This window comes from Tympanuchus pallidicinctus, unplaced genomic scaffold (assembly GCF_026119805.1).
Source record: "Tympanuchus pallidicinctus isolate F22 unplaced genomic scaffold, pur_lepc_1.0 scaffold16, whole genome shotgun sequence".
Lineage (NCBI taxonomy): Eukaryota > Metazoa > Chordata > Aves > Galliformes > Phasianidae > Tympanuchus > Tympanuchus pallidicinctus.
The window spans coordinates 2,845,101-2,864,852 of NW_026294679.1; the positions used below are offsets into that span (position 1 = coordinate 2,845,101).

A 19,752-nucleotide genomic window follows, 5' to 3' on the forward strand; every position below is an offset into this window, starting at 1 on the left:
CAGACGCTCCAGACAAATCTGCTTCCTCAGCAATATCTCTTAGTTCTAGAGCTTTCCTGGATACAACACACGTGGCAGGCTGGATATGTAATAAGCAATATTTCAGGTGTGAATTTACAGTCAGTTTAAGGCGATCTCAGTGTGAACTGTTACCGAAGAAGGCAGCCCTGCCCTCCCCACTGCAGCAGAGCTGAGGGGATATTATTGTCGAGATGATATAGACATCTCAGGGTTGGGTTGAATGGAGCTTTAGGCAACCTGATCTGGTGGAAGCATCCCTCACCATGGCAGGAGGGCTGTACCAGGTGACTGTAAAGCTCCTTTCCAACCCAAACCATTCTGTTATTCTGTCATCTGAATCCTGTTCCTTAGTAGAATGATCTCAGTAAAAATTCAAAATACATTCTGGATAGGGTAATTGATTTCCACTTATGACTTAATGTTTAAGTAACCTTTTACCTGGCTGCTCAAGAGTAGGAAAAAAAAAAAAAAGGCAAAACCATGAGTAAGAGAAACACCTCTGTCTCAAATCTGTCTTGATCCAGGTATTATTTCAAGCAATGAACAATCCTCTCTGCTATAAACAGACTTAATAGTTAAAAGTTCTCTTTACTCACTGCATTTATATTCTGACATTATTCAAACTGCCACAAATCATCTGATTACTCTGTATGTGTATTAATACTTGGCTTGCAAAAACTAAATTCTCTGCTGTGTATTACAGCAAGTAGCATATAAACTTCCCATGGCATTAAAGTAACCCTTCCTTGATTGAGAGAGAGTACTTTTATGTTTGCATTTCTATTCCCAACTTCAATCAAGGAAAAGAAGAAAGAGTCACATTACAGAAGTAAATCCGAAGGACGGTGATCAAATGGATCTTTTTCATAGCAGGGATTCTGTCACTGTCAGTTTAGCAAGTTGGCAAAGCTAATCTGCACATTTTGTTGTTTTCAAACCTGCAAATGTCTGGAGCTGACACATTTGAAATGGGATACTTGAGGCTGGCAGAAACACAAGACTTTAAATAATGAGGGTGATATCTTGGCACTGAGTGGTGATTGTGCAATTCTCCTTTTCCTTTTCCTCCCTTCTGCAGCGGGGTGTACTTCCAGGGGACAACCATTGGCATGGCTCCCATCATGAGCATGTGTACTGCAGAGCAGTCTGGAGGGGTCGTCATGGTAAGTGGCAAAAGCACAGAGCTGGAACCTCTCCCAGCTGCTGCAATGTGATCTCAAGTGTTGTAGTGCTGCGTTCAGTACCAGAACGTCAGCTCCTTTTAGTCACATTTTCAGTCTCAATAATATCCGTATCAACGAGCAGCTTGAGCATAAGTGTTTTAACTCGTAGTTTGCATCGTGGAAAGCATGAAACTGAAATATGGTGTTAAAACATAGCATGACCTTCTTTCAAGAATCCTCTGCTTCTGGTCATCGTTATGTCAAAGGAAGAGGTACTATGAAGGAAGAGAACCAGAGGATCTATTTGTTACGCACCTGAGTATACTAGTGTTACAGGCAACAACAGGTCTATCCTGAATCTTTTATTATATTGATTTTATTCTGTATTTGCAGAGTTCATTATGTAAGGTATTACTTTCCATCTTTGTAGCACAGTGTTTTTGTTATGTTGCCAGATGAGTATAAACAATAGCAGCATTTATTCCACCTAAATCTCTCTTAGAGAGTATTACAGGTAGTGTTGTTAGATGCTGGATGTGACCAACAAACAAGCAGCCATCTTAACCAATATCTGCTAGTAGCTCTGGGATGCTTTCTTTGGGGGGGAGGGGCATGGGGAGAGGGAAATGTAGAAGAATGGTTTGAATTTTGAGAGCAGTGTTTTGTGCAAGGGAGGGGAAAGCAGTTTTGAATTAACTATGCTTTTCAGTACAAGTACTTGAAATGAAATAAGATGTGTACTCAAAAGCTTGCAGGCCACTAATAGGCTCTGCTGGTAGCCTCAGCTCAAGAGCCGAAAGCCAGGAAGCCCTAAAAACCTCAAAGATGTTCTTTATTTTTGAGTTCGTGCTGGAAGTGCCTGAAAACTTTTGGTTTTTTTCTGTGTTTTAGTCTAGGCTTCCCTCACTTTAGTTGATTTAGTCATCCTCTCCTGTATCTGTGAGGAGGAGCTGAGGAATGCACTATGCACTGAGTTTGCATGGTCTCAAACCTCCCAGTTCTTCAGAGCACTGCAAGGCCAACCTGGAGTCCAAGACACCAAGATTTTTGCCTCAGGACAATCCACACAGCAGAGTACCCCCAGAGATACAGCTCCTTGAAGCCAATGTGTTTCTTCTTAACTAGCATCCAGGCTGAGCCTGGCCCATAATGAACGGTTCCTTTGTGGTCTCTGAAACAATCAGGCAAGAAGCCATTCATGAGATATGATATATTGATGATCCAGATTGGGAGGGTTTATGTGGTGAGCAGGAGAGATGAGGAGTAGGAAAGATCGGGGAAAACAATCAAATCAGGTGGAGAAAGTCACATCAAAATTGTAGAAAATACAAAGGCTTCAGTCTCTTGTTGGCTTTAGAAACCAAGTCTCTAGTTTGTGTTTGTTACAGCTTTTTGTTGTGTATCATGAGGTTAGGTATGAAAGGAAAAGGAGGCAGAGAGGAAGGGAAAGTTGCAGAAGTCTCCCAATGCACTTCCAACTCTTGGCAAAGACATAAATGAGCCACCCGGCCCCATTTTCCCCATTCCTCCCTCAGGGTAGCAGTCACTGCTTTGGCTTTATCTGCAGTTGGTCATACTCTTAACAATGACTGTTTGTTCTTTTAATTTATAGCATAAACTTTAAAATACGCTGCAGTATTTTACAGCAAATCCCATCCTCCTCACTCTGGAAACTGGTGTTTAAAGAAAAACAAAACAGGGGGAAAAAAAAATTCATTCCAGTAACCAAAAAAGAGGAACCAGTATTTCTTTAAAGTGTTCCCAGGGCTCTGACAGAGAAGAGACTGATTCATATGTCCAGGAGAAACCCAGGGTCTGTGGGGAAATCGTAACCAGGCTGCAGCTTCAGTGGAACGCGTTGTTTCCCAGAGACTCCCACCCTGGTGAATTGAAATGTTTGAGGTGCAAATTAACCTGAGGCTTGCACAGCATAGCTAGGGATGTTTTTCTTCTTCAAGCAAGTCATCAATAAGGAGCCGAATCCAAACCGAGTAAATTCTCACGCTAAAACCCAGGTGGGCAGCTTCCAACCTCACCCCTCTTGATTAACAAAGGTTGATTGAGGTATGCACAGAAAAGTCTTGATACATACATGCAGACAAAAAGCTCTAAGTCTGGAAAATGTGCAAATGAAATAGCTTTTAACGTGGGAGGCTACGGAGTTGTAACATCTCAACACTGAACGCTGAGCAGCCCTGATAATTTCATAATAGCCATCCCAATCCTAACGTCCAGCCTCAGAGAGTTCCCAGCTTTGAAAACAGTTCAGAAGGAAGAGAAAATGGAGTAAGTGCGTGAGAAACCAAATGAGAAGCTTTTGAATGTAAATTTGGGAAGAGCAGAACCATGCATGATCCTGACCCTTTTTGCAGTTATCCAGGTCTACCATAAGATCTAAATTCCACTTGAATTCCATACCTAATCTCTATAGACCTTAGTAGGCAGTTAAGCTAAACAACTGTGGAACAGAAGCAATGAATGGCTGAAATGAAATTAAATGTATATTTTTGAAAACTTACATTCTTTACAATGGAGTGAACTTGCATGAAAAGTACAGGGATTGGGGTATGAAAGTGTTCTAGCTGTAGGTGACAGTATTTTATTACTGAGGTTTCAACTGAATCCCACTGGAATGAAGCAGAGTTCAGCTGAAAGCAGCTGCCTGTTTTATGCAACATCTTTTAATGTCTGAACAATGGTTGTGAAACTGTTTGGTAATGACTTTTACTACTCAAGTTAGCTTTAAAAGTAGGAGGTGGAATAAATCAGTCACGTTGCTATTCATTTCTTTAGTAGTTGCAATACTTAAGTGGTCTCAGTATCAAATGGGGGACATCTTACTGTTTGTTTTGATAATCTCCATTTATGCTGTCTTCAAATAACCTCTGTTGCTGAGACATCACATTCCTTGTTTTAAAAACCCACTCCAGAAACTGATAAAATTGCATTCCAAGTGGATCTGAGCTAGTAATGAGAACCGCATGGGATGTAATAATTGTTTGCTTATTCAAGTCCCAAATTACATTTCAGGTCATTTATTGCTGCAGTACTGAAGTGGACAGCATGAACTCTTATTTGTATTTTTAATTGCCAGTGCTGGAGATGCTCAGATGAGCAGAGCCCCTTTGTAATACCAGCACAGAGCCTTGCAGGCTGAGGAGCTGATCTCAGTTTGTTGTCTATATGGTTGATTCACAGCTCAGAGGAATTTCTGAGGCTGGACAACACAGCAATAATTTCAAGGCATCCATCCATTGCTTCGCCAGTAAATTATGTGGAATTATGTAATTGTTTTCTTAATCTTCAGTACAGGATTGTTTTCCAGTTGTGTGAGGGGTTGTGTTCTTTTTAGGACACCAGATTCAATTGAACTGAATTCCCTGAGTATTTCATCATTTACTGTAAGAACGAAGACACATCAATCTGTATGTGACCAGTATCTAGATAAGACATCTCCATACGTAGGCACTGTGCAGGAGTAAATATTTTCCTGATTATTACAGATTATTTTGCTGCATACGTTTCCATGTTGATCCTTTTCCTAGAACACGTGGTACAGCTCCTTTCTTCAAACAAACATTTCAAAAGTTAACTGCACACCAACTGGCTGTTATGTTAGTCACGACATTTTGATACTGTTATTTCTTTTAATTCAGGAAAAGCAGGGAAATCTTTGTTAAAAGATGAAATTGTTTTGAGTTTATTCCAGCTGAAAAAGTAGTTCCTTGTTGCTGGAATTCAATTGTATTCTCTTTTTTTTTTTTTTTTTTAATTCTTTTTCCTATATAAGGATTGAATTACTGAAAATATTAGCACAGCCAGATGGAAGGAGAAGCTCTTAAGTCATGGAATCACAGAATGGCTTAAGTTGGAGGGGATCATCTATTTCCAAACCTCTGCCATGGGCAGGGCTGCCAACCAACCATCAGAACCCCTCCCCAAGTCATAGATGAAAAGCTTCATTTATAGATAGTTGATGTCTTGGACGCTTTCACCTTTCACTTCTTTTTAGTCTGAAGATTGACTTAGATTATTCCAGGAGTTATTTAAACTGAATATATTCATATATGCTTTTAGAGCAGGCAGCTGTACACAGTAATTCCATTTACTGACTGATAAATAGTGGATCATGCATTTATATTACATGTTTATGCCTTTGGGGAAAGATTTTATGTGAGTACAGTGGATATTTTTTCCCTCAAGGAAAGTGATCGATGTGGAAATGTCTCTTTCTTGTGGTTCAGCCAAAACATCAGTCTGATCAGCAGCTTTTAATCAAACCGTGCAGGGAATTTCTCAGAAGTAGTTGTCCAAAAAATCCAGCATTTCAACAGGGAATAATGTTAATATTTCGATCTTGATACTTGCAGCATTTTGAATATTCATAGGTGTTAACTGAAGGGCATTGAAGATTTCATCTTGCTTTGTTCTTTAATTTAAAAAACAAACAAAGAAACAAAAAAAAAATCACATCACACTCATCCTCTCCCATAAATGATTGCCCTTCCCCATGCTCCACATCTAAGTTACTGTTTTCTGCCACTGCCATGTCTTGGGAAGTTTGGGGAGTTTTTCAGCAGGGAAATGTAAAGCCCTCAATAAAGATATGGCCCATATGTTCAAAGTTGCCTGATGGCCTTGAATATTTGATGTGCTGAGAAAGCTGGGTGGCCAGGACGGATAGGCTGCTCTGAAAATCCCAATCTGCTTCTGGTATACATGAATGGATTTTAAATTGTGTGCTTTTAACAACAGTATCACCATAGCTGGTAAGTTCATAAAGCATTATGAGGAATAGGACCTTGGAATGGGACTGTGTATTTTTAGTTGCTTTCATATTTTGACCACTATTATATATATATATTTTTTTTTTTTCTTAAGGATCATTCAGAAAACCCTCTAGGTGCAGCAGTCACCCTGGCTCATGAGCTGGGCCACAATTTTGGGATGAATCACGATACGTTGGAGAGGGGCTGCAACTGCAAAGCATCTACTGACAAAGGAGGTTGCATCATGAACCCTTCCACGGGGTAAGTGTGAGGGGTGATGTTGCACTTAGAGTGGAAAACAGTTTGGTTTTTGTGTCTCAGGTATTTTTAAAGGAAAAATGAAGAGTTTCAAGACCTGTCAAATCTCTTTGCAGTTATCCCCCTCAAGCTGAAACAATTATACTTGTTATCAGTGCAAGACATGTACCCTTGTACTTTTCTATTTCCATATTACCAGTGTGACAGACAGAAATGCTACAAGCAGTTGGTTAAGCTTTTCTTAAAAACCAAGCTGCATTGCAAGTGGTGAATCAGAATTTCAGCCTCTCTCATCTTGCCAACAGATTTTCATAGTCATAATAGGAAATGAACGATGTCCCAAGGCCAGGACTAAGATGACTGTGTAGGAAATAAAGCAGTGCAGGAAATATATTATTATTATTAGATTCTCTGTAAAGTCTTTGTGTTGTGCTGAGAAGGTTTTTAGTTTTGCACAGACTTTGGCATTTGACCCTTTGTTGATGTGCAGTGGTATTAGCATATGAGCAGATATGTGGACAGAGAAGTTTGGTGTTTTTGTAGACATGAAAAGCACAGGTGCCATAACCAGGTAACTAATTACAGCTTGCTCCTCTGCATTTTAAAATACTACTTGAAAAATGAGCAATATAATGAATGAGTTCTTCGTGTCCACGTTCAGACAAGAACCAATAACATTAAATTGAAGGAAAAAATGAGGTTTACCAAAGTTTTCTGCTGGAAAGTGGCACGCTGGACTGGATAGCCCACAGAAATGTCACTGTCTGACTGGAAGCTGCAACCAATGAGGCAAATATGTGTCAGTAGCATCTGGTAGGTGCAGCTGGATTTGCCATGGGGCGAGTGGATGGTCTACTCTGATCTTCTGATGTGTCTTCTAGTTCCAACACTCTGTGTGTGCTTAAACCTTATATATACATTGCTTAGAAAATCTCTTCTGGGATTTTTTTTATCAGCTCAGCTTGCTGGGAAACTGCATGTTTCTGAGGAAGGAGGGCAATATGGGAGAGGGCAGGGAGCGTTGGGCAGGATTGCTCCCTGCTGGTCAGCCAAACAACAGCTTTGGCACTTCTTCAAAGGCAAGCTGTCACTCTCCTTCAAGGCAGAAAAAGGGATTCTGGCCAGAGGCCAAACACAGCAAGTTAAGAGACAAACAATGAAAAAGAGAGTTGTGTGCTTAGAGGAGAATGAGAGTGGTTTGGGAGAGAAAAATAGCTTGGCTCTTCTGAAACAATAGGTAGTAAATATCCCTGTGGAATTGCATTCTGCAGCAAGTCAGGGCTAATAAACACACTGTGAAAACAAACTGAAGGTGGCTCTGAAGAGAGGTGATATGATGGTAGGTATGCAGTGGGCAGGCAAGTCTGGGCTCTGAGCTCCAGAACGAGGCATGCAAGATTTTGTCATCTAGCTGATCTGCTAGCTGGGTGTCCAGTTGCTCTGCTTTGGGGAATAAATACTGGAGATGCAATCAGGACAGAAGCTTCTAGATGTTTTCCGAATTCAGCCTGTGGACGTATCTCTAACATGAGGTTAGCTAGCTTTTCTGTGGTTCTGCTTTCAGCACCATGGAATTATAGAACCACAGAATGGTCTGGGTTGCAAAGGCCCACAATGCTCATCCAGTTCCAACCCCCTGCTGTGTGCAGGGTCTCCAACCAGCACCCCAGGCTGCTCAGAGCCACGTCCAGCCTGGCTTTGAATGCCTGCAGGGATGGGGCATCCACAACCTCCTTGGGCAACCTGTTCCAGTGCAGCCCAGTGGGTTTACCAGAAGGTGTCCCTGGTATGCCAGTCCAGTCACTTGGCTCTGGGCATGGTCAGAGCAAGGTTTTGTACCTGCTCACTGTGTTCCTCCAAGCACCTCAGCTCGCTTTATCCCAGGGTTTCAGCAGCACCCTGGTGGTTTACCAGCTGTGCTGCCTTAACAGTGCTCTACCCAACACCAGCACTTCATAGGTATGGAGCCCTGAGGTGCACCAAAGCTTTGTCGCGCTCTCTGGATTTTCACCAAACTTTGTCTACAACTTACGCCCAAGGAAGAGTTGTGACATTCACAGAAAAGAGTGTGCTGGTGTGTTTGCAGTGATTAGTGAATTATAAATGGAGATTTTAACATTGGGTTTGTAGCCTTAGGCTTTACCTTCATGCTGTGCTGTCGATATGTAATAAGTATTCCAGGTGAATACTTTATGCCTTAAGCCAAACTTCATTTTACCAATTTAAAATTAACACTTTCAATATTTACCCAACATCTGACCAACAGTAGTATTCCTCTGAGCACCATTATTCAAGGAACATCGAACAGTTCTCAACTCTGCAAGAGTCAGTTAAGAGAAGGTCAAATTAATATTCAGACATTTTTGTCAGTGACACAGCCAGTGTGATTGAGTGCACCTCCAGCAAGTTTGCAGAGGACAGTAAGCTACAGGGTTTGGTGCATGCAATACACGGGAGGAGGAGGATGCCATCCAGGGGGAACATGTGAGGGCAAAGTTCTTGAAGCTCGACAACGTCAAGTGTGAGATGCTGCACTTTGGTCAGGGCACTCTCAAGCACAAACACGGGCTGGACAGAAAATGGAATGAGAGTGACCTTGAGGAGGACTCGGGGTTTTGGTTGATGAGAGCTCAGTGTGAACTAGCACTTTCAGCCCAGAAATCCAATTGTATCCTGGGCTGCATCAGAAGACAGGGGTGGCAGCAGAGCAAGGGAGATGATTGTCCCCTTCTGTTTTCCCTGAGACCCCAGATGGAGAACTATATCTGGGTCTGGGGCCCCCAGCATAAGAGGATATGGACCTGTAGGGGTGATTCCAGAGAAAGCTATGAAGATGGTCAGAGTGCTGGAGCACTGATCCTGTGAAGAAAGGTCAGGAATTGGGCTTGTTCAGCTTGGAGAAGAGAAGGCTTTGGGTATGCCTCACTGAAGCCTTCCAGAACCTGTAAGGAGCAGTCAAGAAAGGTGAAGAGGGGCATTTTACAAGGGCATGTAGTAATAGGAACAAGAGGTAATGGCTTTAAACTAAAAGAAGGCAGATCTTAAATTTGGCATAATGAAGCAAATCTTTGTGATGAAGGTGATGAGGCATCAGAGCAGGTTGCCCAGAGATGCTCTGGAAGGCCTCACCCCTGGATATGATCAAAGCCAGGTTTGGGCGACCGAACCTAGTGGGTGGCAACCCTGTCCACCTCAGGGGATTGGAACTAGGTGGTTTTTAAGGTCCCTTCTGCACCCAAACCATCCTGATTTTTCTATGAATATGTGATATTCCCTACCTGAAAAACATCAAAACACAGAACTTGTCAAGGAAGCTAAATACATTTGGAGAGAAGTTTGTTCTCTCAGTGTACTCACTGGCACTCACACTGTGCCCTTCTAATTTCTGTTGGTTTAAGCTAAATTTGATACGTAAAAGAAAAGGAGAAAAAAAAAATCCTTGGGCTGAAGTAAAAAGCATGAGCTGCTGAGAAGTCCTTATCTAATCTCTAAAAAGGGTAGGAAATATCTGGGCTGTAACAAAAATGCCTCTGCAGACTTGACTTTAGAGTCATTGGTGTGGTTCTGCAGCAAAAGGGAGTGTTTGAAGACTTTTTACTTAAAAGTGATTTCATTAATTATTGCCATCTTCTTTCAGTTCTTATGTTTCAGTCTTTGAAGAGGTTAGCATTAAAAAGTCATCTTGGAAATTACTTCTTGGTGGAAAAAATCTCCAGGGATCAGTCTGGAATTTAAACTGTTGGATCTATCCTTTAATGAGCTTCTTAAAGCTTTCACTCCTAAAAGATACCAGCAAGATGTGTACCTCTGTTGTGTGAGCAACAAATGCCTTAAGGACCCAATATTTCAGCAGAATATATTTTGTGTGGCATGGAATTAAGCGTATGAAAACCAAACCCACAATTTGTGGCACTCCAGATCTTTTAGAGACTCAAATATCTCCTATGGAAACCACATAAATCCCGTTGTGGGTTATTACTGCAAAAATAGTATCAACAAGGAAATGTTTAGTATTATCACATTGTTCTCTTTTTATGTGTATGTTTAAATGTTATTTGTTCATTTCTTTTAGTTGTTTTGACCATAAACTGTTTCAAGTGAAAAGAAGGTGATAAGGAGTCTTAAAAGAGACTTGCAAATGTTTTTATTGTGATTGCAGTGTCTGAAAACAAAGGGACTATGCTGAGTCAGCAAGGCCATCTCACTATTCTGCTTGTTTTCCAAGTATCTCCCTAAATTTTCCGCTCTTGGGAATGCAAATATTCTTCCTGACAGTTACATAAAACCAGGAGAGTTATAGTGAAATCCAAGGCATTGCTCCAGATTTATATCACTGCAACTAAACAGAATTTACCACAAACTGCGGAGCAAAATTATGCCAACTACCTGTGATAAGTTCTTTAATGATTTTGAAAATGTACTGTTCATGTGCTGCTTCATCAAAATGATGCACTGTTATCTCCCTGGTGGTTGAAATCAGGTGAGTTTCCCCAAAGTCGTTGAAAGCTTCCATATACATTTGAAGCTTCTAGCCTAGCCTTAAGGGGAGCCAAACATTTTTAGCCATCCATCTTCCCTCCAATAAACCTAATGGTTTATGCTTCACCTCACCCATGTCTGGGTCCTTGCCAAGACCATGCTCTTCTAATTTATATATGGGGGACTTGCACAGCCAACTGCTCTTCAGGGCAGACGAGTGTACTGTAAATGTGATCTTCATTACAGTTAACAGAAAGTATTCCTTGATGCTTCCCCATGTTCCTCCTGCAGCTTAGGTGTTAACGAGAGCCCAGGAATCCACAAAGGATAACTGATCTTACTAAGCACATTCAAATGCTGAACCTGTTGTAGTCTCTAACCCTTCTCTGAGCCCGGTGACAAGGAAAGCTGCTCTCCTTGTCATCTCCCAGAAATGTGTTGCTCTTATCAGGATCAGGAGAATTCTTGTTGCTGTTTCATCTCGGCCAAAGGTAATTGAAATGCCAGGCAGGCTGCTAGGGTAGAGCAGTTCATTTCATCTCTTTTTGAACTTCCACATACAGTAGTAGGTTTTCACCATGCAGACAGAAAAGGGGATGACTGGGAAAGGGTTGCTCTTCTCCCCTCCAGCCCCTTTTGCATCTCGCTGCGGGAAAACCTTTGAAAACAAGGATCAAGAAACAGCACTGTGTGTCCAGTCTCCCAGGTCCTGCCACACACCAAGCATAGCCTGGCAGCAGGTCATGTAAGTCTACCCTGACTTTTTGTTTTTTATCTTGGCTCTGTGCTGCTTTTCTTCAGCGACCGTGATGAAGAGATGAAATGCAAAAGAACTGAAAATAGCAAATCATTCAGAAAATAAAAATATTGTGTTACTGAAACAGTTTTTTTCAAGACATGGATTCAAGTTTGTGGGTTTTTTTGGGAATTACAAAACCCAACTTGTTGAGAGAGGGCTTGGCCATTACTGTTTGCCTGACAGATTTTTAAATAAAAGAATATCTCTTCATCAATACTTGTTTCAATCTAAGCTCCTCAGCGGTCCTGCTTTTCCTCTGTTCTGATAATTGCCTTGTCCAGGATGTGTGCTGGTTTGCATCCCAGTGATGACATGTATGTAGTGATAGGGATGGGGAGATGTGTGGTGCCACGCAGGAAGGTCTGCACCAGTAATATAAACAAGGAAGCAGCTCTTTCGTGATAACTGCTCTGCACAGCAACTCCTCTCTGTCATGTTCCTTTTACTGTGATGTTGCTTTAGAAAAAATCAAAGAATGAGATGAATCCCTCTATGCCTGGCTCTTTTTTCCAGTTCTTATCTTGGATCTTGCGTTACCATTTCCATTTTTGCAGCTGGAGTTTAAAGGCAGTATATCTTTCTGATTTGGTCAGGTTTTAAATTCAATTTGCTCAGATAAATATGACTGCATTTGTTACAGGGAAGTGGAGCTCGGTCTGTGACCGTGCTGGTGGAAATGCCTGTGTTTTGCCTTTGCTGCAGGATGCCTTGGGGTTCTACTGCAGCCAGAGACCAAGTTTTTGTGTGGTGATCATAAGTGAGGGAAAAGGAGAGATGTGATTTAAATCAATTCTTAAACTTCTCAGATATTGGCCATAATTTTAGAGGATTTTTGTGGAACTGCAGCTTGCAGTTGAAAAGAAAAACTAATTCTGAGTAATTGCTTTGCAGTGCGCAATTTCACATTAATTATTAAGCTTTGGAGGCAGGATCTGGGGGAGGAGGACAGTCAAGAGCACGTAGTAGTAGTTGAACTGGAGAGGTAGAAAAACAGTGGTTTGTTTACGGTAGAAATTTGCAGAAGACTTTCTTTTAACAAATCCAAAATGCATTCACTATTACCAGTATGTTTTTAGGTAAAATTTACACCTTTATGGTTAGAAGTAGAATAAAAACCAGCAAGAAGGTATGGATTTGTGAATGGAATTGAGAGCAAAACACGATTTACTAAGAATTGTCTGAGTGACATTCCCAAACTAAACTAATTGAAGTATTGCTGAGGAGAGGTGGAGAAAAGTTAAAGATAGGAAGGACCGTCAGGAGAGTTTCTTTCAAATACTTGTGAAAAAGAGCATCAGTACATATTATATTTTAATTCCCCCAGGGAACAATTAGGTATTCTGTACTGAATGCTGAGTATGTTAGCTATAACTAAGCTAAATGAAATATTTAAGTGAAAGCGTCTACCTCTCCATGAGTGACTAAAAGGTGATGCCAACCAAGACCCTTCGTAGCACAGAAGATGTCATAAGTGAAAGTTTTCTCACTTGCCCCTGGTGATAAGTTGGTCTGTGGGTCTGCTGTGCAAGTGCTCTAAGCACCCAAGAATTAGGTTGTTAGCATTTGTTCTTTGATGAATGCTTTAAGCCATTTCCCAGCTGTTTTGAAACTAGCTCTGTATGATCTAGGAGATGCAGCTATCCTTGAAAGGCAGCTTTCCTGCAAGTGAGAAACTAAAGGTAACATTTGGTGTTTTGCTTTCATGCATAAACTTTTGATACAAATTCTTACGTGTTCAGGCCTCCAGGGTTTTTCCAGTGGTTGTCATCTGTGTAAGGGCAGAATTTTCTGTGTGTAAACTGGCTCTTGAGGCGTTCGAGCCATCGCTTTGCATCTTCTTCCCCAAACCATGAGGGTCCAAGGGTGCTCTGGAAGTGCTCCCCAGAGTGGTCCCCACCAAGGGACCAGCACCCTATTTCTAAAGCGTGTTGTTGAGTAGTTCCTGTCTTTAGGTGATTCTGGAGGTCTATTCTTCCCTTGTGTATCACCCATTGCCATTGATGAGACTTAGGACTGCACATCAAAAGAAGGCTAGTGACAGTAATGATGGTTTTATAACGCATAAATATATTTTTGCATGATAGATAGGTGGTTGGTGTCTCTTGGAGAGCCATTCTGCACAGAACATTCAACTCTCAAAGGCTTTTATGGGGAATTTGTATTTTGTCATCTGCTTTTCTTTGTTGTTTTCAAATCAGCATAGAACAAAATGCATTTAACTGTGTTACAAGCATGCAGCTAAGTACATAAAACAACAAGTTAAAATTTACTAAGGACAAGATAGGAAAAAACTAACCATACTCAAACTCTGCTACATTCAGTATTAGTCTCAATCACTGTTCTTTTACAAAAAAAAATCACCTGAAGAAAGCAGGATAATGGGTTCCCTTGGTTTTTCACTGCTGAAATACAGTTTCTGGAGTATATGGAGCTGTACATGAGAATGTACTCTTTGGAGATCCATAGTAGCTTCAGGAGCCAGCCAGGCATGCCATGAATACAGCATCTTGGCTTTGGTGCCAAACACAACTTGAAGCAAAAAGCATTGACTCCAACACGTCTGTTGGAGTCAATATACACACATAGTTGAAGTGCTAAAAAAAATAAATAAGAAGACAGACAGTCATGTGATGAATGGGATGGAGACCAGAAATACAGTGTGGGAAAGGACTTTTTAATTTACTGGCTGGTGCTCTTTTGTCCTTGCTTGGCATCTCGCAGTACCTTCTTAAGCATTAGCTAATCAAGCCATCATTAGTTGCACGGTATTTCCTGACCCCTCTCAGTTTGTTTGCAATTGTACAGTTCTTATTTTGCATTTTTCAGTCTGGCAGCTTGGAGACTTCAATCTGTGGAGTCAGCAGAACTATCTGCAATTAACTCTGTTGTGAGTTGAAGAAAATGAAATTATCTTTAAGATATAAACAGTTTCTAATTAAACTCTAAAGCTGCTTATGTTTCCAAACTGGTCTGAGCTCAGCCTGAGTAATTTAGCAGATTGAATTCTGGTCCTTCCTTTAGTAGGAAACAGCCATGAGATTGCAAACCAGATTTATGTCATTCCTTTCCTTAACTCCAAGTAGCCTCATGTCTGCAGCCCATTTGGCATCCCTTTTTGGTTAATAATTTCCATACATTACAGATATATTTAATTGTTTTAGTAAATAAGATCTGTGCATTAGTAGCATGGGTTACAATTCTTTGCCTGTTCTTTAGTCCTCTGCAGGAGCAAACCACTGTTAGCAATTAGCACACAGAGCTACAGGGCAGCTCCTTATAAAAATATATATTAAAAAAAAAGGGGAAAAAAAAAAAAAAGGTTTTGCTTTTTAGTTTAGCTTAGAATCCCACACCTCAGGAGATGTGCTGTTAGAAATGAAAATATTTTTCTTTTTTGGTGTATTCTAGAGGAGGACTCATAGAGATTTACAGCATGCATTTTCTGTAAGTGAAGCTGACAAGGAGAGAGGTTACTTCTCAGATGAAAACACATTTTACTTCTGGTCTGATTATTTATAGCAGATACTTTAGGACAAGTCATGTTTTCTACCCTGCGATGTATCCAGAATGGGCACAGCTTTAGTGGATTGGATGCTGGCATGTGAGAGTTCAGCTGCATTTTGTCTTGTCAGTGTACTACCTATACAAAATATAGCTCTGTAAGGGACATTTGTCTCCTGTACTACTGCTGTTGCCATGACCCATAAGAAGAAATCATGTAAGGACATTTTGCTTTATCTTGGCTTTCTCTTTTCAAGAAAAAAAACAAAAACAACAAAGCACCACATATCAGACTGCAAGGATAAACCAGTAGTGCAGTGCATGAAGAATTAAGTGTGCAATGTCCAGTTATAATTGGTGTTGACAAATTCCAAACTCCCAGAGTATAAATGGAAACATACCTTAAAGGGCATATTCTGAAGGTCACATGAATGCTTTTTGGTGATGTTTTTTTTTTTTTAACATGTGTTGTATGCCCTGAAGCATTGTAAGGAATTGATGTTGACTTGGAAGTCTGAATCACTGTAATTAAATGATGCCTACAGCTGCCTTTGCCACAGTTGTCATGGGAATCACAGAGCCTTTTTTGTCTGAGATAAATGTGCAAAAAGTTTAACATTCAGAGAATGAAGATGTCTGTTTTACCCCCAACAATGACTCTTCAGAACTGAATGCTGCAGTCACAGTGGTGGGATGGAGATAAGCAACCACCAATTTTAATGGGAAGTCACAGAAAATAGAGATGTGAAATAAGGTGGGCTCCTAAGGAGCCTTCCTGGCTTATTCTAAAGTAGCATGGAATTTGTGTTCATCTTCATCACTGACATTCTCCTGGCAGCCAATTGGCTTCAGAAATCCAAGCTCCATCAAAGTTGACAGGAAAGCAAGGGCTCCTATGGATCCCTTCAGATTTTTTCACTTGCTTGCTTAAGGATCCCTGAGGCACAAATACGAGTCAATTTATTCTTTTCTGTTAGCTCGATATGATGATTACATGCAATGCTGATGCTAACTAGCTTATTTTCACTTCTATTTGCCTGATGTGATACAGGTGATGTGGGGAAAAATCTGCTTTTTCTCAGCTCTTATCTTGCAGAATGCACAGTAGGAAGGTGGAAATGCTGGGGGATTGCAGCCTGATTCCTGGCCTTGTTAATGCCTCGCTAATCTTTCCTCTGCATCTTCTGAAAGAGAAAAAATTGAGGCAAGGTGCTTGCAAGTCAGATACTTCTGTCTTGGAGTCCTGATTTATTAAGAGACTGGGTAGTACGGCCATTAGGTGAAATCAATGCCAGTCTGTCCCCCAGGTGTATATTCCTTCTAGTGTTTTGCAAAGCTCAGCCGTTTTTCTCTAGGACCTTTGTCTCTTGTCTTTCCAGCTGTCATTTCTGTAAGATTCTTTCTGCTAATGCTTCTGCTGCTGCTTTTCGCAGTGAGCTGCTTCCTTGTGAGATTTGTTCAGAGATGCTTCCCAAATATCCTCTCCTCTTCCTCCTCCAGAGGGTTTTGTGCTTCTCTGAGTCCTGCTGTCATTTGAATCTACACTTGATGTGCAGGCTTATCCTAGCCAAACCCATCTGTTGAAGCCAAGTGAGTACCAAACTATGGCAGGTCTTTAAATCAAAGAATCGTGGAATCATTAAATTTGGAAAAGACCATTAAGATCATCAAGTCTAACTGTCAGCCTACCCCACCGTGCTCCCTAAGCCATGCCAATAAGGGCTACACCTCCATGGTTCTTGAAAACCTCCTTGGGTGGATTTCAAGACTGTCCCAGAACCAGCTGGGAGGATAAGTGTGCTTCTTTTGTTCTTCTGAGTGTGATGCATTGCAAGTTGTAGTTAGGTACGCTTTGGCAGAACAGGAGCTTGCAAAGGTGAAATGGGTAAATGTGCATAAATATCATGGGTTGTTTTTCCTCTATTAGCACTTTGGTTTGCTGCTTCCTTTGGTTTGGTTTGGCTTGCTTTTTGAAAAATGATTTTGTTCTGCTCTTTCACCTGAACATATGCTTTATGAAGGGATCCTCTGAAACCCCTGTTCCCAATGTCAGACTTAAATATATATATTTTTTTTGTCAGCTGCTCTTGACCTATTTGAAAAAGCAATTCCAGGGTTTTTTCAAAGGACAAAAATCAGAATATAACTGCCTACAACGAAACCTGATTATAAAATCACGTTGGGAATACATGAAATGTCACCAGGACACAATGCTGTCCTTAGTATTTCAAGCAGGGTCAAACAGTGTCTTTTATCTAACAAAAAATTGATGGGAAGGTGACCTCCAGCAAGGTATTTTGAGCAGTGAGATGGACCGTTTATTTGCTTATTACATGCTGAGGATGCTGAGTTTTCTGCTGCAAATGTAGGGAATGCTGGTGGTGCTTCTTGCCTCTGGTTTCTTTCAGGGCTGGCAGAGGTTGGAGGCACGGGATGCCTGCTGCCCTGATTTCCTTTAGCCTGGGACCAGACCTGACCTGGCCTTTTTATCCCTCCCTGTGTTATTTGTTGCATTGGATTAACCTCAAATTCTAAGCGGTAGATTGTGAAACCTGAACTCTCAGCAATCCAGCAAATTTTTATTAATGAGGTAGCGGTCTAAAAGGAAACAGAGCAAAAGATGAGCCAGAGGCAAATTCAGACTGATTATAGCTACTTTCCTTGGCTGTCTGGTTTCCAACAGGAAGAAGAGTTGTCTGAGTTCAATTCCCATAGAGCCTTTGCAATGCAGATAACTCCGCCGTATCGTCAGAGTACTGTCAAGGTTGATAAATCGGTTCGGTGTTGCTTCACCCCAGAACAGGAATGAAAGTCACAACAGGCCTATCAGCGAGAAAAAACTTCTCTGACTGTACATTCATCAAAGTAAAAGTAACTGCTAATAATGTTTTATTTGGCAGTTTTGTGGCTGCAGAAATATCAGGCCATGACAGTGTATACTGTATAAAACCATTAAGTGTTGTTCCTTTGCAGAAAGTATTTTTTTTATTATTTTTTTTTCTGGACCATTCAGCCATTTGTTTCATCACTGCCTCCTGCCCTGAAGTCCAACATTCAGTACTATAAATCTGCCTTTCCAAGTATTTCAGGGAGTTAAATTTTCACCTTCAGTTTAATGGGAGAGGTCAAATCTCAGCTGAGACTGTGACAATCCTGTCTGGGCACCTGAAGTAATATTGCTTGAACGAAGTCTGGAAATCTGCATTATTCCCAAGGCTAAATGACAGTGAGCCGAAAGCATTCGTGAGTGAAGTTTAAACATTTATTTGGAAAGACTTTATTTCAATAACCAAGGCAATTTCATTGTAGCACAACAGGCAATTGCCACTACATATCAATTAATTTAATCACTGGTGTGACGTTCATGGTTATTTATTGGAAGTGTAAAAACTAGCGTAGAATGAACATGACAAAAGCTGTGGGGGAGATCCAGGCTTGCTTTTAAATCACTGACCATGAACTCAGACAGCAAGAGCTTTGATGTCATGTATAACTACATGGCCCAATTCTGTGCTCTACTTTATTGATGCTTTAGGGATTAAAACTAGAAAAAAGAAGCTATATAGTGAAAAATAGGCTGGAAAAAAGAAGCATGAGTTGCCACACATCTAATTGCTTTTGAAGCAAACTTCCTACTTCAATACTTTATGTAGATTAAAACAAAATTGCTTTTTGCAAGATTTTTTTCGAGGAGGGAATCTGCAGCTACCTTTAGGATCTCCTTTTACTACAATATGCTTGTGAGATCTACTTTAAAACTCTGTCTTTCTCCCTCAAAAGTACTTACAAACAAAGCCATTATTTAAATAATAGATTTAAATCTATTTAAATAACGACCTCCATTTTATGGCGCTTGCCTAATTTTAAACAATTGCTGCTGAAATGTGAGGGGTATGAAATAATGGGTAATGACAGAACTTTATACATTGAGAGATCTATAGCATTTGAAAACCTATTTCAATATCAAAGGAAATGGGATTTCTCTCTTGCTCAGTACCTTGTTCTGTGAGGTTCTCTATGATTACTAATTCATTAACGTAAGACACTGCACAGAACAGCTGAAGTGTCTAAAAATGTCATCTAATAGCAAATTCCGTTTTGTTCTACTAGGCTCATATCTCTTAGGAGACCTGAAAAGTTGTTTTCAAGAGATGGAGAGTAATAATTATGTCTGGGTTAAAACTGAGGAGGATGCCTTTATGTGAGGTACAATTATGTCAATTAGATTGGGAGATAGAGGAGGCTGGCAAATTGTCATGGCTCCTTGAAATCAACACCTCAGTGGGCCTGGAACCATGGATTTCTCTTGAGTTTCTGCCTTCCCTGCTTGAGTTTCTGCCTTTTGTTTTACCCTCTCTGCCGCTGACAGTGTGTCAGTACAAAAAATCACTTGTACATGAATTAACAGAAGCAAAAATATCTCCATATTTTAAGGTTAAAAAGTTGGGTTTAGGCTCACAGGTAAGGCTGGGATTTGCAATAGGAAACTGACATGTTGGTTCTTATTCTGTGGAGTATGAAAGAGGGAGCTCAAAGTTTCATCTTCTACCTCCAGAAGTAGGACCTGAGTTGCTCTCCTCCTCTCCAGCTGAAAGGGAGCCACTCTGCAGCCAAAAATTGACAGTTTTGCAGACTAAAGAGAATAAGTAAAAACATATAAGGCTACCCAAGACATCCTGCAGTTCTCTGATTCTATGGTTTGCTTAAAACACGTTCTAAAGAGCGAACTCCTGTTACCATTGGCAACTTTTTACATTAATAA

The 19,752-nt window shown here is 40.7% G+C and overlaps 1 protein-coding gene across 2 annotated transcripts in view; it reads left to right on the forward strand.

The window, feature by feature from the left end:
* The window catches only part of ADAM12 (ADAM metallopeptidase domain 12), a 167,678-nt gene that overhangs the window by 114,105 nt on the left and 33,821 nt on the right, over nt 1–19,752 (forward strand). For both annotated transcript variants that reach the window (XM_052676845.1, XM_052676847.1), the window contains exons 10-11: nt 1,100–1,184; nt 6,066–6,214. In XM_052676845.1, the coding sequence (XP_052532805.1) occupies nt 1,100–1,184; nt 6,066–6,214 (234 nt within the window). The remainder of the gene's footprint in view (nt 1–1,099; nt 1,185–6,065; nt 6,215–19,752) is intronic.